Here is a 19,369-nt window from a genome sequence, read left to right as displayed (position 1 = left end):
GATGATGATAGTCATAATGAGGAAGGAGATGAAGATTGATATCTTAGGAATTTGCCTGTTTCTTATTTTTATTAGTTGTTATTTGTTGTTGTTTTAAAACTGTTGTAGTAAGAACTTTCATTTTAATGATGTGTTGTGGACCTAATTTGTAATAGTAATTGTAGATTTTTTAGTAATCTAATTTGTAATAGTAATTGTAGATTTTTACTTTTTCTACATTTTTAGTATTTTTCAGTTTTTGTTTCTGTTTTTAATTCTCAACAAATCCTTTAAAATATATTACGTTTCATTTAATTCTTTAAAGCCTGTATGAATTTTTAAAGAACATGCAGTATATTAGAACCCTGTTTCATACTCAGAAATCCTCTACATGTTAGTTTTCATTTGTATGTAATTATTGTTTTCTTTCACCTACAAAATTTTGTACTGAACATTTTTTATTACTTAAGAAGTTAAGTTTAGGGGAAAGAAAATTTTCTTTTAAAAAGAAGTAAACTAAATTTTATTTGTCCTCAATTAACTATATTAATTAACTATATTTTTAAAATAACTATATTTTTAAAATAAATTTAACATGACTTGGGATATTAAGATTTAACTTTAAATGACTATACTTATGTTTGTAGATGTTATGGTAAATTTAGATAAAAGTTTTTAATAATGAAGATCAATTCTAAGTTAAAGATATTTGGTATGAAAGGATAAGACTATGTTTTTATATTTAAATTAAAGAAAATAATATTTTTGAAGTATTAAGAATTTTAGAGTTTCATGTAAGAAGAAAAGAGTGAAAGAAGAAAAGAGGTTTCATGTAAGAAGAAAAGAGTGAAACTTTATGAAAAATCATATACTAATATGAATTTATAAAGTAAAGAAAGGTAAATATTTTTAACTTTAAGAAGATGATAGTGAAGATGATAGTGAAGTTCAAAATTAGTGAAGTTCAAAATTATTAAAGACTATTCAAATATAGTAATTCTCACTTAAAAAAGAAAAAAAAAGAAAGGATTGAAAAGATCCTAAATAAAAAAATAAAAAAAAGAAAAAGAAAGAAAAGGACAAGTAACATTAAGTTTGGGGGATTTTGATACACCAAAATAATATGTTGTTTTGAGTACATTTTATGCTTATTTTTTGTGATATTACACTTTAAAGAAAGGTATTTTCATGTTTTTGTTATAGATATACCAATTTAAGGTATTTGGAGCAATAGTAGCAAAAAAGATGAAATTTGAAGCCAAAACAGTGAATTTTGAGATTTTATCGCCTGAAGCGCCACTTTGCAGAGAGCTGGCGCCTTAACGCCATTTGATAGAGAGCTGGCGCCTGAAGTGCCAGAACAAGCGCTGAAGCGCCAGAGACGACTTTTTGTGGATTAATGTGGTTCAGGACGAATTTTGCATGAATTTTGAAAGGGACACTTGTTCTAAACATCGCATGGAGTGATTCTATGTATCTAGACACTTTGAAAAGTTCTTTTATGAAGGGATATATCTCTTGGATCAATAGACATCTCTTTTGAATTCAAAAGAGTTGATTTTTGGATAGAATTTTTTGAGAGAATTTTGAATTCATTTTTGGAGGGAGACAACATCTAATAAAAGAGAGGAAAGTCTAGGGCATGATAGGGTGGTAACATAGAGAAAAGAAGAGGGGCATGAGTAAAAGAGAGAGAGAAAGTTAAGGGCTTGGAGATTTTCTTCAAGGATTGTAAGAGGGGAGAGAAAGTGAAAGATTTCTTCTTCATTACTTTTCTAAGAGAGAATTGAGAGTGTTTGTAAAGAGGGAAAGTGCTTGAAGAGAACTTCCAAGGATTTGCTTGGGAAGGATTATGAGATAAGTTGTATTCTTTTATTTCTTTATTTTGTAAACTTATTTTTATATATGAAATCTGTGTTTTGTCGTATCCTTCTCATAAATTCTAAGTAGTCTTCTTTATCCTTCTCCCTATTTTGAGATATAGTTTTGTGAAGAATTGATTTTATTTTATACGGTTTTAAATGTCAATAATTTGTGATGATTTGAACTCCGATCATCATTTACTTTTTGATATGGTCAATTGAAATGTTAAAATGTGTTGAGAAATATTTGTTTCGAAGGGGTTATGATTTCTACACATAGTGAGAATCACATTTGATTACAGGGGAGAGAATGTCATCCATGTGATTGAGTGCAAATAAATAAGGAAATATACTTTGTTAGATGCGGAATAGAAGATTTTAAGGTGGCAGATTAAAATCCTCAATTTGGTTCAGTTTATTTGGTTTTCTCAATTTGATCAAAAGGTTTGGAACCTAAAGCCATATGTTAGCCTTCAGGTGAAGTGTACGTGGGAGCTCTGGAGTGGCAGCTGATATCCTCCCAGCATAACTACAGAATTAGGGACTAAATTCTGGATTAGTCAATGTTCTTAATGCACTTGGAAGAGGGTAAAGTATAAGATTGCTCCTATTTGGCACAAAACAATTTATACATATATTTTTTAAATGATTTTAATTTTCTTCACAATCTATACACTCATTGTAAAGGGGAATGATGCTTTCTTAAATTTGAACTCTTAGTCACAAAAACTTTGTGTTTAGTTTTCGTAATTTTATGTAATTTTATTTTTGAAAGTTTAACAATTAGTTTAATTAACTTAGTCTTTTAACTGCATTTTATTTAGCATTCACTCATTTACTATAGATTCGAATTTCGTATTTCACTATTGTAGTTTACATTATAATCATAAGAATTTGCTTATATGCATTTTCAACTTCCCTGTGGGATCGATATCTAGGACTCCATTAGAGCCCTTTATTACTTGAGCGATACGTATACTTGCATTAGTTTTAGGGGATTTGGCAGTTTAAAGATTTTTAAAAAGATAAAACTATTTTCTCTAAATTTATTTTTGTTGGGATTAAATTGCATATTTATTATTGTATCTGTCGTGTGTATTTCATAATATTGAAAAATATTTGCAAAAATAACACACTAAATCTGTCTGCATCAAATACTCACCACTATGCTACAATGACATGTTGGGTTCGGACATTAGACAATCTATTTAGTATAAGGGAATAGGAATTCTTTTTTTTAGTGATAAGGATGGTCTTAGAGTTAAGCTATTTAGTATAAGGGAATATGGATATGATTTTACTATTTATAATAGGAAGAATTGTATTTTTGAAACACTAGGAATCTTAGATTTACACTTTAAAAAAAATTGAGACTCTATGAAAAATCATTTTTATATTAATACACATTATCAAGTAAGGAAATGTGAGAAGTTTTTAACTTTAGAAAAAGGATAGTAAAATTCAAAATCATTAAAGGCTATCATGTGTGTGTGTGTAGGAGGAGGATAGTAAAACTCAAAATCATTAAAGGCTATCATGTGTGTGTGTGTGTGTGTGTGTGTGATTGCTATTAGAATCAAGCCATATAAGGTAAAAAAACAACTCCATTGTTTATGCTTCTCCACTGATTTGTTATAAACTGAAACATGAAATTACATCCTGTAGCAGATGTACCAGGTATCCATATTGTATTTGATACTTGATTGCTGAATTCAGCTATCCGAAGTGCTAGTTGTAAAGCATTTATGTGTTTGAACTAAGAACTATGGTGGATGTTTTGCATAAGATTCACTTACTATATAGTCATCTGGGATTACGAAGTTTCTTGTCTTATGATGTTCAAATGGTTAATTTCCCATTACAATTTGTATTGTTGGTAATTAACCATAAAAGTGGTTATATATATTGATACTCGGGATTAACAAATTCTTCCAGATGTTGACTGTTTTGTGTAATTTTCACTTGAGGGCATCCTTCATGTTCCTTAAGGATTGCTTTTTTGGGATTGAGTTTATTTTTCGATATAAGAAGTGTAATATGTTCCCATAACTATAAATATCAAACCTTGGGAGATGTAAAGGCATAAGAATTATGTGGTATGTCTCCAAAATTCTACTTTATAATAACTATGCAATTTCATTCTCTTTGAATCTTTTTTTATTCGGAAAAAGGCTTTGGCTTAGCATGGGTTTAACATTTCATGACCTGTGTTTCAGATTGTTTTGGAAGAGGCTTTTGGTGGGTTTCCCTTATTGATAAATTGTTACATGAGTATTTCATGTTCTCGTGAGGTGATCTGCATGATGATGAATTATTTTTCTTTTAAGGTGCATTTAGTTACAGACATACCACATAATTCTTATGTATTTACAAATCTAACACCCAAACATTCATATTCACATTCATATTCATATTCATAATTCTTATGTGAAGGCATTGTAACTATACATATCAAACCTTGGTTGTTAGATATGTAAATACATAAGAACTTTGTGGTTATGTGCAACCTTCTAGTTTTCGTTCATAGGAAGTGGATATTTTCATTCACTGTGAATCTATTTTGGTTTTGGAGGTATGTAATTTTCTAGTTTGTGTGTAAAACCTATCTCACAATAATGATTTTTAAATTTATGAGAAGCTCTTAAGAACCATCATATCTTTTGAAATTTTATTTCTTGAAATGCTCTTAGAAAGGTTTTTTTCTTATTGAGATAACACCAAAGTTTATTTGCCCGTTACAAATTGTAATGCTGGTGGTCAACCTTGAATAGTAGTTATATGATTATGTCATTATGTTGCTCAAGGAAAACACAAAAGTATTTATTTATTGATTTTGGTTTGTGGAAATTTGGGTTGTATTATAACCGGATGATAGTAAGACTTATCTCTACTTGCTAGCAGTCACTTATATCGAGAAACCTAGTGGTTATGCTGCTTAAGGGAAAAGGTCATCTGCTTCCTATCAAAATCAGCCAAGATTAATCTTCACAATAACAAGTTATATTACTGTCTTTATCAATCATGTTTGAGCAGTCTACATCATACTAATTATATAGGATGACATTATCTTACTCACTGGAGGCAACCATAGTGACATCTTTGTGGCAAAACATTAGTTGCAAAGGTGCTTTGTTATCAAAAAGTCTAGGATGATTCGTATACTTTCCTGTAATTGAGTTTGCTTATGCTAAAAAAGATGCATGGCTTTTAGAAATAAAAGATGCTAATGATCTTTTTTATAAAACAAGCCCTTTGTTTTTAATCTTGTTAGCGCCCTTTTGTTCTGAATAGCTACTATTGAGTAATAATTCACTCCAAATTGTAGTGTTTTGTGCTCTGCAAATTGCATTTTTGTGTACGCGGGATTATCAAATTTATCCCCTTTTTATGTTATATGCTCCCCAAAATTCATTGTAAGCATAAGTTATTGAAGCGTTTTTGAGTTTGGCACATTGGCCATCACAAATTATAGATTTTACTCAAAAATGAATGTTTCTTCAAATGTCTTATTATTATATTCTAATCATTAATTTACAAGATTATAGTATCAAAAATGAGCTCAAGTAATTTGACGAGCTCTAAGGGAACCAAACGACGTCCAATATTTTATGAATGCAACCTATTATTTGTTGTGTTCATGATACACAAAGGTGACAATATTGGTCATAACTTTTTAGATGTCCAAAAAAATTTAACTAACAAAGATTGCAAATTTTTTTAATGGGTGGATGAACAAAGCGATGCAATAATGGAGAGATGTGATGAAAAGGCAAAGGCATATGATGATACTATGAAGACTGATCTCAATTACTTGAATTTTTTTTGTGAAGACCTTTCTCTTGTTTGATTTTGTAATCATAGCACTTTTGTTATTGTTGCTAACATTGTATTTGTTTTGGTGATGTTCATATATTTTAAAAGACAAGTTGTACTACTTTAAGTTTTTAGTTAATTTTAGTATGTTTGGTTGAGATGCAGCTTTTGTTGAATATATCATGTCAAACTTATGTTTGTATGATTATTTTGTGAGCAAAAAATTCGATTAATGTTCACCTTAAATTATCTTATGATGTTGTGAGTATAAATAACTTGATAAATTGTCATTGAATTTATTCCACAATTCACAATTGAATAACTGTGTTTTTCAAACAGAACTGTATTTTTCAAACTCAACTTTGTTTATGTACTGAGGGATTTTATAGTCATTATGTTAACAAGTAGCACTTTCAAAAATTTGTTTTTCAAATAGACTAATTACTTTTGAAACACCAGCTTTTGAGCAGTAGATTTTTAGCAACAGTTTTTCAATTGCATCCTGTCATATTACCTGCTTGTGTGCTCCCTAAACTTTTTTATTATATTTTGTCAACTCTCCTTGTTAAAATAGGTTGTTAGCCTAGTTCCTAACTCCAACTCTTAAAGACAGAGAAAACAAAATATTATTTTGACATTTTTATCCCACAAGGCAAATGAACTAGTTTCTTTTGTCTTTACCATGGTGATACTAATATGCAAAAGAACCAAGCAACATAAATGTATAGCATATTAAAAACAAAGTGTCATTTTAAAAATCATAACTCGAAAAGTCAACTAAAAAGAAACATCACAACAGACCACGAACTTCAATATCACCATTAACAGCGCCACCCCCCAACATCAACACACACCACCAATAGCTTCACTGCTATGGAACTGAAGAACCACCCTCAGCATCTACACACACCACCAACAACACCACCACCATGGCACTAATAGCACCACCCCCCAATATCTACACACCATCAAGAGCACCATTACCATAGCATTGAAAAACCACCCACGACATCTACAGACATCAATAACAGCACCACCAGAAGTACCATGAACACCAACATCACCACTAACAATATCACACCCAACATTAACACACACCCCCGACATCAACACGCACCACCCCCAACATCAACTAACACCACCTTGGCTCAAGACTACCACCAACAACACACAACATTGTGGTACAATAAAAAAAAAAAGCATCAACCGCAACACCACTACGAACTTCACCACCATCATATGCATCCTTCCTCTAACAAAGAGGGCAAACCACCAACAAGGCCAACCAAAAAAGTAGAGTTTGAACCAACAAAATAAAGGGACGATTACAAACAGAGCACCCAAAACATAGATATTGTAAATCAAACACCCTCTTTCATTCATCTTGCAAATTCTCACTCAAATATCAAACATCATGGCTAAACTCCAAAACATCACTATTAATCAAGCACCATGTTTCATCCATCTTTCAATTTCTCACTCAAATATCAAAGGTCATGATAAAACACCAAAACATTGCTATTACAAATCAAGTACCCTCTTTTATCCATATTTCAATTTCTCAGTCAAATATCAAAGTAAAGGCATCAAATTCATAGTTCAAAAAATCACAAATTGGAATTAATTTGTAAACATTAATGTTTCTTCTGCTCTGTATGTAATTGCGTTAAAAATTAAATAGAGGGGAGAGCCCATTAGAGTAAGCCACCATAATTTTACCAAAAATAATTTTCAAATCAAAGCATGGATTTGATTTGTAAACAACAATGTTTTTTGAGTGTTGTGTGTAATTGAGCTAAAACAGAAATAAAGAGGATAGCCCAATCAAGCTTCGACAAAAAAACCAAAAACCGCAAGAATGTCGCATGGCCAAGAAGAAATTACAAGAATGCCACACGGGATATGACAAAAAAATCTAAACAGCAAAAAAATCCAATCCATATATCGCAGGGAGCAAGCCATAATGGCAAATCTCCAAACCATAAGCTCATTTTAATGCAAATAGTGTAGGGTAGAGATTACCCATGGGAGAATGTCACCGAATCAGAGAATGTAGGAAGGTTGGAGAAGGGCAATGCCACTGGAATCCGCTGAACACAATTAGAGGGAGAGGAGCTAGGGCATAACCACACTTAGGATTGAGGCGCAACAGGAAGGAGAGGAGGAGAAACTGAGGCAAAAGGGTCGAACACAGAGCACACGGGGTGACCAAGAGATTATACGCAAACGAAACACTGGGCAAAGTTACTGTTTTGAGTGTAAGTTTATAAGTTTCAGTGTAAACTGATGGGCTTCCCTTACTGATTAAGGAACTCACTTCAATTAAGAAACAAGGTACCAATTTTGCTTTTTCCATTATTTTTAACTTTGTTACTCTATAGTTACAAGGATCTATGGGGGTAAAGCTGTCTGTTTTGATCTGATTCTTTGTTTGTGTAAAGTTGAACTCTCTTTTGGAATTAAGTTGAAGTCTGCAAAATGATCAAAACTTCGGTCAAAGAACAAGCTGAAAATGAGCGGTCTATTTCGCCTAGGAAAGGAACTGTGCTATTTGCCTTGGACGGAATTGGTTGGGCAGCACCTTGAGTGACAGTAAGTGATATTTTTTATGTATTTATGATCACCACTAAATATAGAAAATACGTATCATAGTTTAATGACTATCGGTATGGCATGCAAGTTAAAATAACTTACATGAAAATGTTTTATTTGATTATCTACTACGTAAACTCTAACCATCTCAGTGAATAACTAAAATTAAAGATGCAGTGATGTGAAAATAATGGCTCGATATAGATGTCATTGCTACCTTCTTCCCTTTCTATTATAGAAATCCAAATTAGAACTTTTTTTCAACTGTCCAAAAGCTTCTTTATGCAATATGCCTCAACTAATAACATCTTGAAAAAACAGCCTGAGACAATGAAGTCCCAACATACATATTTTTTCCTGGTCACTATTAGCAAAAAAAAACCAAAAAAAGAAAGAAATAAAATAGTTTCCAAATAAAAATAAGTGGCATTACAATATTTCAAATGCAATTAATGCCTTGAGGTTTTTTACAGCATGCAACACTAATAGAGGCCTCCAACATGGAGGGTAAAACATGCTGATAAGGCGTTGATTGAGACCAAAAAAAACAGAGCAGAAATTTGCAGGCTGACAAAATAAGATAAATCAGCATCTACAGTAAGAATTTGCATGATCTACACAACCAAAAGTTTACCATCATCGAATTGTCAGATGCTCCTACGAACTCGATTCCAATGCACGAAGTATCTTCTTTCTTGGACCCTGGAACAATCAAATTAGACAATCAATATATGTCAGGAAATCTCAATCAAACATCGAAGCTTGTACCGTTACAACTATAAGGAATCAGAATAAGAACAACAGAAAATTATAAAAGAACTATGAGATGCCTATGCCTTGAAGCAATGAAAAACAGTTGAAGTTTATTAAGTTGAAGGACAACGCAACACCAGGCAACGCGAGAACAGTTTGGTTAAGCTGCAGACAAGCTCCAGCTACTATCACAGTTATTTTGTTGTTTACATCAAAAAACATATTTTGAAATTGGTTTTAAAATCAATTTTGATTAAATTCTAAAAACACCTTGTAGATCCTAAAAATGTGAGATTTTGTTTTGCACACAAAGCTCTGAAAACGAAATCATCATTTCTTGAATACTTCCTATCTACTAGATTTTCTAACATCATTTGGCTGCTTGAAGCGAAAATAAAAGTTTTTTTTAGTAGTAATTTTCTTGGATTTATCATTTAGTTAGATGTAGTTAGAAATCGGGTCATGATTATTTGGTGTTCTTTCACCCTGTCTCCACCTTCCTCACGCCAAAAAGGACCGAAACCCTCTCCTCCCGCGATTGGCCGCACCCGAACCCTAGCCGAAGCCGATTCCCCTTCCTCTCCTGCGACTGGCTGCACCCGAACCCTAGCCGAGATTAGGGCGATGGATCTTGGAGAGCTGAGGGATTTCTTGGAGCGTCGTTCTCCACGAATCTGACCTAAGTTTTCCTTGGGTGATTTTCGGTGTCCTTCAAATGGAATTCACTCTTCGTGAATCCATTCCCTCTTTTAGGGATGTTGTTACGGGCCGTTCTCAAGAGATGGGTGCGGCTGTCTTTCCTTCCTCTTTTAAGGAAAAGATGGTGGATTGTTCTGCTTCGGGCCTACTCAAGAAGTTTGCGTGGAAAAATGGTTTACCAGCGATTTTTCTCCAAGAAGATGATACAAATATTATGGTAGAACCTTTGAAATTTACTTCGATTGGTAAGTTCTCGTTTGCCCATCCCAAAATGGATGTGATTAGGAAGTTTTTTATGGAGCTTAAATTAGTTGGCAAGTGGAGTTTAGGGTTTCTTGGTGGTCGAAATCTGATGATAAAACTTGAAAGAGAAGAAGATTATGTTTCTATTTTTTTCTAAAAAGATTTTAATTATTGAAAAATCGTATATGAAACTTTTAAAATGGACCCTGAATTCAATCCAAGAGAGGAATCTCCTATTGTTCCTATTTGAGTTAAATTTCCTGGGCTGAAACTTCATTTATATAATATGAAATTTCTTCACTCCCTTGCTTCTATTTTTGGTAATCCACTTAAGGTGGATAATGCCACTTTCAATTGTTCAAGGTCTTCGGTGGCTGGAGTTTTGGTAGAACGGGATGTTACTGCCAAATTTCAAGAGATGGTTTAGATTGGTAGTCAAGTTAATGGGTATTGGCAGCCAATAGAATTAGAGTTTGTTCCACATTACTGTACAAATTGCAGAATGTTTGGTCACCTTATTAGTTCTAGTTATGGCGCCCATCCGGAACTGCGTAATAATAAAGGCTTCCCAGCTGTTAGCGATGAAGGGAGGTATCAGATTGGTAAACATAATACTGAAAAGGATAAAGGAATTGCTCTCCCTGAATCAAGGGAAATCCAAGAAATAGGTAAGAAAAATTATGAGGCTTGTAAGACCGCTGGACTTGAGGCTCATAAGACCAGCAGTCTTGATACTATCTTGAATACTAATGATATGTTGATTTCCAATGTTATTAATCCTGTTGATATCACTGTTGGACATATTTCTGGGGATATTATTGTGGAGAATAATGCTCCAGAAGTAGTTACTGTCATGGACCAAACAGGTGATGAGATTATTAGTATGTATCCTCCAACTGCTCCTGTATGTTCTAATGTTGTTTCTGTTGAAGGTACTAGTATGCATCCTCCTGGTCCTATATGTTCTAATGTTGTTTTTGTTGGAGGTACTAGCCGCAATTCGCAAGAATTAAATGAAAAGTTGATTCAATTTCGTAAAGATTTTAATAAAGATTAGATTCTTATTCAGTCAAAGAAAAAGAAAGGCAAGGTATAAAAGGTATGCCTGAATTAGGATATCTTAACCCTCAAGCGGTTGAAACTAACAGTTGTGGTCTTTGGAAAGGTAAGAAAAGTCATTTTGAAGTTCCCTTTACGCAGACAAGAGGGAGAAAATTATTGTTTAATGATTAAATTTATGGTTTGGAATGTTAGAGGTATTGCGGATGTTAATACTTCTAACAGACTTCTTAATTTAATTAAAACTTATAATCTTGCTTTCTTTGGTCTTCAGGAACCTTTAGTGGCTTCTCATTATAATGGGAGGTATTTAAAGTGTTTTAAGAAGTTCAATTCGTTTATGAATATTAATAATAAAATTTGGTTCTTGTGGCTTGATACTATTAAAAGTGGATGTTCTTATTAATCATAATCAATTTCTGCATCTTAAGATTTTGGTTGGTATGGATTGCTTCTGTTGCTGAGAAAAAGGGAGGTAAGCCGCTTAATCTTAGACTATTGGTGATTTCAATGATGCTTTATTTAATGTTGATCTGTTTGATCTTGGATTTAAGGGTAATCAATTTACCTGGTACAGGGGTAGGGTGTTTGAATGGTTGAATAGATTTTTGGGTAACGAGTTCTGGATGTTATCTTATCCAGTTTTCTCGGTTACTCATTTGCCTATTTGTTGTTCGGATCATGCTCCCCTTTTACTTTCTGTTACTTTGCATAATAGAGTTAGACAATATCAGTTTAGATTTTTGAATATGTGAACTTTACATGCTACCTTTTTAGATTTTGTTAAAGCTAATTGGTTTTGTAATGAGGCTGCAATTTCTGGTAACCAATTATAGTTATTACAGCAAAACTTGGCTATTAAATTAAGAGGCTGGGATCAGGATTGTTTTGGGAATGTTCATTCTTTGGTTTTAACTGTTGAAGACAATCTCAGAAATATTGAGAAAGATTATCAAGAGGATGGGATTGATCATACAAGTTTCTTGGAGGCTCGACAAAGATTAGTAACGACTATCCATATGGAAGAAGCTTTTTTCAAGCAAAAGGCAACGAGTAACTTTTTTGTTTATGGTGATCGTAACACTGCTTTTTATCATGCTTTTATGAAACAACGCAAGTTAACTAATTATATTAGTAAAATTAAGAATGCTAGAGGTATGGTTCTTACTACTAATAATACTATTGAAGTTGCTTGTATTTCTTATTTTGCTAATCTTTTTAACAGTGATAATGTTGTTCTCTGGTATTAATCATTTAATTTATGCTGATGATCTTATTATTTTTACTAATGCTAATAAAAGTACCATCAAGCATCCTTGGTAGGGTTTGGAGCACTTTCAAGAGGCTTCTGGGCTTATCTTCAATCCAAGTAAGAGTAACTTTTACTGTTCTAAAAAGTAAAAAGATTATTGTTGCTAAAAAAAAATTGGATTCAGGATTTCACTGGATATGCTAAGGGAAATTTTCCTATGGTATATTTGGGTTTCAATCTTGATAAAGGTTGTCGTAAAATGCATTTGTTTGAAAATATTATTGATAAGATTAGAAAGAGGATTCTTTCTTGGGATAGTCTTTTGCTATCCTATGGGGGTAAGGTGATGTTACTTAAAAGTATCCTTACTTCTATTCCTTTATTTACTTTATGTTTTATGAAGATGCCTCATTATGTTTGTATGAAACTGTATTTTTAATAAATTTTTGTGGGCTGGTAAAGATATTAAAATTCACTGGATGAGATGGAAACAAATGTGCAAGCCTATTAGTAAGGGTGGACTTGGTTTTCGTTCTCGTATGGACACTATGCATCTTACTTATATGAAATTATGGCTGAATTTTCGTAATGATAAGTCTCTCTGGGCTAAAATGATGCATTCTGGGCTAAAATGATGCATCTGAAATATTGTAAGGATGTGCATCCTTTGTCTTTGACCAGTAAAGCACAGGATTCTTTTGTCTGGAAAAATATGTTTCAGATGGCTAATTATACTGAATCTTATATTTGTTGGGATCTTGGTGAAGGTAGGTATAGTTTTTGGTATGATAACTGGAATGGTTTGGGGTTGCAGGTGCAAGAAATGTGTAATGGTAGCGGTTGGAATACTAATATGCTTGCTAACCTGGTTAATAGGGAGATTTGGCTAGTATTGCTAAAATTCCTATTCGTCTGGGTCCTGATAAGATCAAGCTTAAAGGTAACTTCAGTTGGTCTGCTACTAAGATTTTCTCTAAGGGTCTGTTTGGGGCAGCTGCAGCTTATTGAATAATCTGCTGATAAGCTAGGTGTGGTGACTATTACAAATTTTTATTTTTTCGGAAAAGTCATACCGCTGCCAGAAAGTTCTCACCGCACCTAGATAGATGTGGTGTGAAAACACTGTTTTCGGCGTTTTGAAAACGCATAAGCTGCTAAAGCGCAGTTTACCCAAACAGGTCAGATGCGTTTTCAAAACGCCACTGCACCAAATAAGCTGCCCCAAACGGACCCTAAGTCTCTGATTTACGGTGGACTTGGAATGACTTAATAAAACCTACTCAATCCTTTTTTATGTGGCGTCTTTTACATAAAATTATGCCTACTGATGATATTTTAAAGCTTAGAAGTTTAAGATTTCCTTCTATCTGTTATTTCTGTAAGAAGCGTGTTGAGACCTTAGAACATATTTTCTGTAATTGTTCCTGTATTAATGATTTATGGGAGAGAGTTTTAACTCTTTTTTAGTATGATGGAAATCGTACTCCTAGCACTTCCATTGCTGGTATGATTGCAGTTTGGCAGCAAGATAGATCGAAGCTTTGTAGGTCTCTTCGTGTTATCATTTTTTGGTTTATTTGGTGTGCTCGAAATACTTGTAAACATGGAGGCAAGATTTTCTCTAGCTCTAACTGCTTTTATTATATTAAAGGTTTTATCTATAAGATGTTGAAATATGGAAAGTTTAAGTCGTCCTGTAATTCAAATGTAAAGCATATGTTACTTAAATTTAGTATTGATTTACCTAGAAATTCTAAAGCTGATATTATCTTAGTTCATTGGGTTGTTCCTGTTGGTGGGTATATTAAGATCAATATGGATGGTAGTTGGACTCCTGCTGCAGGTATTGGTGGTATTTGTAGAGATTCTTTTGGTAAGGCTAGTATGTGGTTTTCTGCTCCTGCTTTAGCTTCAAGTGTTATTGAAGCTGAAGCAGAAGTGATTATGGGATTGGAATTGGCTCTAAAACATGGTTGGAATTCTTTAGAAATTGAAATGGATTCTTTTGATTTATGGTCTTTTTGTTACAGGAATAGGGATTATCGTTGGAATCTTATGATTCATTTGAAAAGAATTTTTGCTCTGACAATTGGTATTCAGGTTCGTTGGTTTTTCATTCATCGAGAAGGGAATAAATGTGTGGATTGGGCTGCAAAGCAAGGGATGAAGACTCAAAAAGCTATTTTTACTAATAAGTTCCCTGAAATTCTTAATTGTTTTATTAGGGGTGATATGATGGATTCCCCGTATATTCGTACTTCTTCTTAATTGCTTTTTTTGGATAGGTTTGGATGTGGTGTGAGTTGTATTTTTTATTTTTATTTTTTTGGGAATTGGAACCTTTTTTATTTTTTTGTGTGAGTTGTATAGGGTTTAAGTTGGGTTCCTTTCCCTATGTGTTTGTAATTTTTTATTTTATTAATAAATTGGAGCCTTTTAGTGCTCTTTATTAAAAAAAAAAAAAAAGATGTAGTTAGAAATCAGTGTGAATTTTAAAGTCTTCAACTATCTTGAAATTTTCTAAGGATTTCAATTTCACACTTAAAAAAAGCGAAAATAAACCATAATTTTTAAAATATAGTTTTTATCTACAAGCAACAAAATGAGTCATAAGAATCAAAAGAAAAATATTCAAATGAAGCACAGAGAACTTACCATCGGAACTCCTAGGGCCTTGAGATCAGCTTCAGTCATGTGCATAAGAGCTGCCATATCAACCTATAAAAGAGCTGCCATATCAACTTATAAATTAAAAAATATGAGCTTAATGTTATGTTAAACTACTGTGCTTACCTCCTCTACCTTGAACGTTATTATGTACTTCTCAAGGCCGAGTGACTGCAAAAACCCTTCTACCGAGAACTCGGACTGCAATATTACATAAGACACGTGAAAAAAAAATCTACTGCAATAAATTCATAATTGACAGGTGAAGATAAACATAATGAGTTTCGCAAAGCAAAACTAATTTGTGATGTATAAATCAGTTGACACGATCAATAATATAAATCAAGTGACAATTTACAAATAAGTATGCCACAGTTCAAACGGAACATAAAAAACTAAAGATTTTCTATATCAATCTTGCCAGTTTTACCCTATCACTTCTTATTTTATCAAAATCAAGGTTGTTTTCGGTTGTCACTCACATCTTTGTGGTCCAGCATTTGAAAACACACAACATAACACATTACACTGTAGGCCTGACCTGCTAGCAATATCATTGAATAAAAACAAAACATTAATTAAACAGACCCAAAATACCTACACAAATCAAATCTAGGCTTAACTTGATCGATGATCATGATTGATTGACCATTATTATTTACTTCAATGAAATAACAAATCAACTCAATCATTTCACTTTATAAATTCCCAATACACCTTAACTATTTTTTTTTTCCATCAACACCAGCTTTCAAGTACTGCATAACTAATAGATTTTTTATTTTACGAGATATGCCAGCAGATTTGGTCCCATTATCAAATGCCCAAATGACAAGTCGCTTCCACATCAATGGTTGTGGCTCTCACAAGCTTTTGGATAACAAAAAAGGGTTGTGGGCCAAGCTTATAACACTTATTTTTCATCTGTGCAGTGGGTAGTTAGTGTGCCTACTAAAATAAACTTTATTAAGAACCCAACCCCTCCTCTACGGTCTCTATTCTTTTTATTCTCCCTCTAATTCCCCCCTCACACAGACCCTAGCAGGGGTGTTAATTCAAGTTGATGGATCAAGTTCGGCTCTTACCCAAAGTTGGTTTGGCCCAAACATACCCGGACCCAACCCCAACTCTTTCCTTGTATGGGTTAAAATAATTAACTCAAACTCGACCATCAAACCCTTTTATTATATGGATCAAGCACTTTCATGATCTCAATGACTCAAACATGACCCAGTTAACCCAACTAAACTTACTCGAACCAACTTAACCAAAAAAAAAATGAAATAGTAATAAGGTAAATTTTCGGTTGATTTTGAGTCAACCCAAACAGAATGATAATCAGGCCTACAATTTTGATCTACACACACCTAAATGGTAATGGGGGTGGCTCGAACCCAAATTTTTGAAGTCATCGAATAGAGTCTACCTTTTCACAACCCAAACAGAATGTAACAATTGTAAGTTATACATAACAATTAACAAATGAATAGGTGGGTGCCTAAAGTTTCATCTTTAGAAGTCGAAGTTATCTTTCATACGAACAAAGTAACAGAGAGAGTATGAGAGAGAGAAAAAGCTGGGAAACCGAGAGTGGGAACAAAGAAGAACAAAAAGATGAAAAAAAGAAGAAGATAGAGATGGAATGAAGTCACCACTTGTGTGCCTAGGAGATTTTGACTCTAGTGCAGTTAAAAGGGTGGTTAGGGCAGACTACGAAGAGTTAAAAGGTCAGTATAATAATTTAAATTAAATTATTTAATATAAAAACTATACAAACACACATACATATATATTTTTTTGTGAGTGTCATGCCCCGGCCCGGCTCGGGGCATAGAATTAACTAAGATGAGAACTGTAGCCAGATGGTATTAATATTTTCATCCTATTCCACATAATTTTTAGATTACTCCCAATATATATAAGAGTCACTAATAATCCACAAAGTATAATATACAAAAATATAAAACATTTAGAAACCACATAATCTGTAGACATCTTTAACCAGCGCTAAACAATATAATCATAACATGAAAAAAAAAAACAGTACAAAGAAGCTACAATCATAATACCCAGCAATAGAGGTCCTCCTGTAAACTAAATTCCACCTGCTAAACATAACAACTTGTAATTTTCTTTTCCTGAAAAAAATATTAATTGCAAAGTTTGACTTGGTAAGCAATTATAACCTTTATATGCATTAAATTATTATATCAATGCAATGCATGAATGACTTATAATCCCTTCTCGTTTTCCTATTAAATATTTATCATTTTAACCTTTTTAAGAGTCATAATAAGATTACCATCATACTCGAAGGTATCCCAAAAATATATTTGAATGTACCATCAAAAAATTTGTACCCGAACGCACCTTCTAATTGCACCTGAATGTATATATTTACCATTTCTTTTAATGTGAACGAATGCATCGCATCCCTTGTCGATACCATCTTGGAGTAATCTTGTAGGACTTAAACTTTTACATTCCATTTCATTTAAAATAAATTTTGAGAAAACATTAAACATTCATTTTTCACTTTTCACATTTCATTTCCTTAAAACTTCCAAGCTCACAAAATAAATATAATTATAAAATGAATGTTTAAACATTACAAAAATTCTTTATTACAAAAATATTAGATTAATGCATATAAGAAAATAATTACTCATATTAGCCTTAAAGACCTATGAAAATTTTGAACCATTTACTTCACTTCCTTTGACGAACACCTAAATTAATTAAAAGTACATATAAATATAAGAATCACGTCCTAAAAGAAAATCTTAATTGTTGTTGACTTATTTAAATATGTAAAAAATTATTAAAAACACTAACCTATTTTAACTTTAAGAATCTTTGCCTTCCTCAAATCCCAAGGATTTCTCAGTCTCCTACCTCACTTCTTTACAGAAATAAAATTTAATGCATTACATTAACTAATTATATTACTAATTTCAAATAATAACATAAGGCTAAAAATTTATCTTATAGGCTTTCAAATCGATCTCCTTGCTCGCTTCACAAACTTTTCCTTCAAAACCTAGGTCTCTGAATTATAGTTTCAATTAAATTTGACCTTACATTTAATCACTTACACACACATACAAGTTTATTAAATAGCATAATTAAAACCCTAAGAACCTTAAAATCCTTTGGATGTCCAGAACTCTTCCCTTCGCTCGCACATGAAATTTGTGTCCCCTCTTTGCCTCAAGTTTTATGATTTATTAGTTTCAATCCTGATATCGCATACAATTAAGCGTAACCTTTAAATAATACATATATATATATATATATATAATTAAACAACATAATTAATTAAAACAACTCATTAAACTTACCTTACTAGGTTGTTTGCTCTACCCGAACAAACACTTGAGGGTTGTTTTAACCTTTGGTCTCAGATCGGTCCAAAGCCTCACGAATTTCTTCCTCTTTTCCAATGCTTTTGATCACGACTCTACAACGCCGAAGCCACCACACCCCTCCTTTGCATGCGAAGACAGCACAACTACCCATATTCCTCCTCTCGTGTAGGCAGTGCATCTTCAGTTTCGGCTCAATCCAGGTAAGCCCTAGACACCGCCTCTTCCCTCTCCTCCCTTTTCTTCCTTCGCACAACTCAATATTGTACAACAACTGCAACTTCCTCCTTCGACTTCTTTATCTTCTTTCTTCCTCTACTTCGAACAATACCTACGTATGAAGTCATGATTTCCTTCCACGCGTACAGCAGGGATTCCCTCTCTCGATCTCTCTGCTCTATCAATTAAGAAACACACACACACACACACACATAATTCATTAACTAAATTATAATATAAATTCAAACTTAATTGAGTTTGCTTGGATAAATCTCTCTCCTTTAGCTCGCACACTTCACTCACTTCTTCTCTCCTCCAAGCTAAAATTTTATACATTGAGTTGTACTTCAATAACTTTATATTAAGTGTAATTGAAATTAAGAAGTACTTGAGATAAGGGAGATGCAGTTTTGAGATCGAGGAGGTGAATCACTTTAAAAGATGGGGTATGTTTTAAAAAAAGTTAAAAGTTTAATTGCTTAATTTATAATTAATATTTAATAAAATACAAATATTTGAACCTAGATGATCTAGAGAAAGGGAGTCGGTGAGACAAACATACAAATTAAAGAGTAATTAGTTTTTTATATGTAATAAATTTATGTTTTATTAAATCAAAACATCTTAATGCTTTGTACAACTGTTTTTTCAATTATCTGAACGTTGTATGCATGTTATAAGCTTAAGAATTATTGAAACGAATGAAATGAAATGAAAAGGAAAAACAACAAAGGATTGTTGAATATCTTTAAAAAGAAGTAATTTAAAGAACATAAAATAAAAAGATTTAAATCATTAAGGATTACCCACAGATAGTACTAATGGGGGATGCAAAGTACCTGTGCGCGAAAAATTAGATGAAAATG

General features: G+C 32.8%; 2 protein-coding genes across 5 annotated transcripts in view; one reads left to right on the top strand and one right to left on the bottom strand.

The window, feature by feature from the left end:
* Nucleotides 1-8,544: 8,544 nt before the first annotated feature.
* The window catches only part of LOC110034169 (ankyrin repeat and SAM domain-containing protein 6), a 36,462-nt gene continuing 25,637 nt past the window's right edge, over nucleotides 8,545-19,369 (bottom strand). For 3 of the 4 annotated variants that reach the window (XM_020738459.1, XM_020738461.1, XM_020738462.1), the window contains exons 4-6: nucleotides 15,046-15,120; nucleotides 14,908-14,970; nucleotides 8,545-8,948 (exon numbers count right to left, since the gene is read on the bottom strand). In XM_020738459.1, coding sequence (XP_020594118.1) covers nucleotides 8,904-8,948; nucleotides 14,908-14,970; nucleotides 15,046-15,120 — 183 coding nt within the window. In that variant the 3' untranslated portion in view covers nucleotides 8,545-8,903. The remainder of the gene's footprint in view (nucleotides 8,949-14,907; nucleotides 14,971-15,045; nucleotides 15,121-19,369) is intronic. The other variant, XM_020738460.1, reaches the window with a different exon arrangement.
* Nucleotides 13,479-14,808, top strand: LOC110034168. Its single transcript, XM_020738457.1, has one exon. It carries the CDS (start codon nucleotides 13,759-13,761, stop codon nucleotides 14,518-14,520), a length of 762 nt encoding a protein of 253 aa, XP_020594116.1. The 5' UTR covers nucleotides 13,479-13,758; the 3' UTR covers nucleotides 14,521-14,808.

This window comes from Phalaenopsis equestris, unplaced genomic scaffold (assembly GCF_001263595.1).
Source record: "Phalaenopsis equestris unplaced genomic scaffold, ASM126359v1 Scaffold001366, whole genome shotgun sequence".
Classification (NCBI taxonomy): Eukaryota; Viridiplantae; Streptophyta; class Magnoliopsida; order Asparagales; family Orchidaceae; genus Phalaenopsis; species Phalaenopsis equestris.
This window is presented reverse-complemented; position numbering and strand designations above follow the sequence as displayed.

Coding starts and splice junctions, on each gene's coding strand:
- LOC110034168 (XM_020738457.1), top strand. CDS start 13,759: ATGATTGCAGTTTGGCAGCAAGATAGATCGAAGCTTTGTAGGTCTCTT.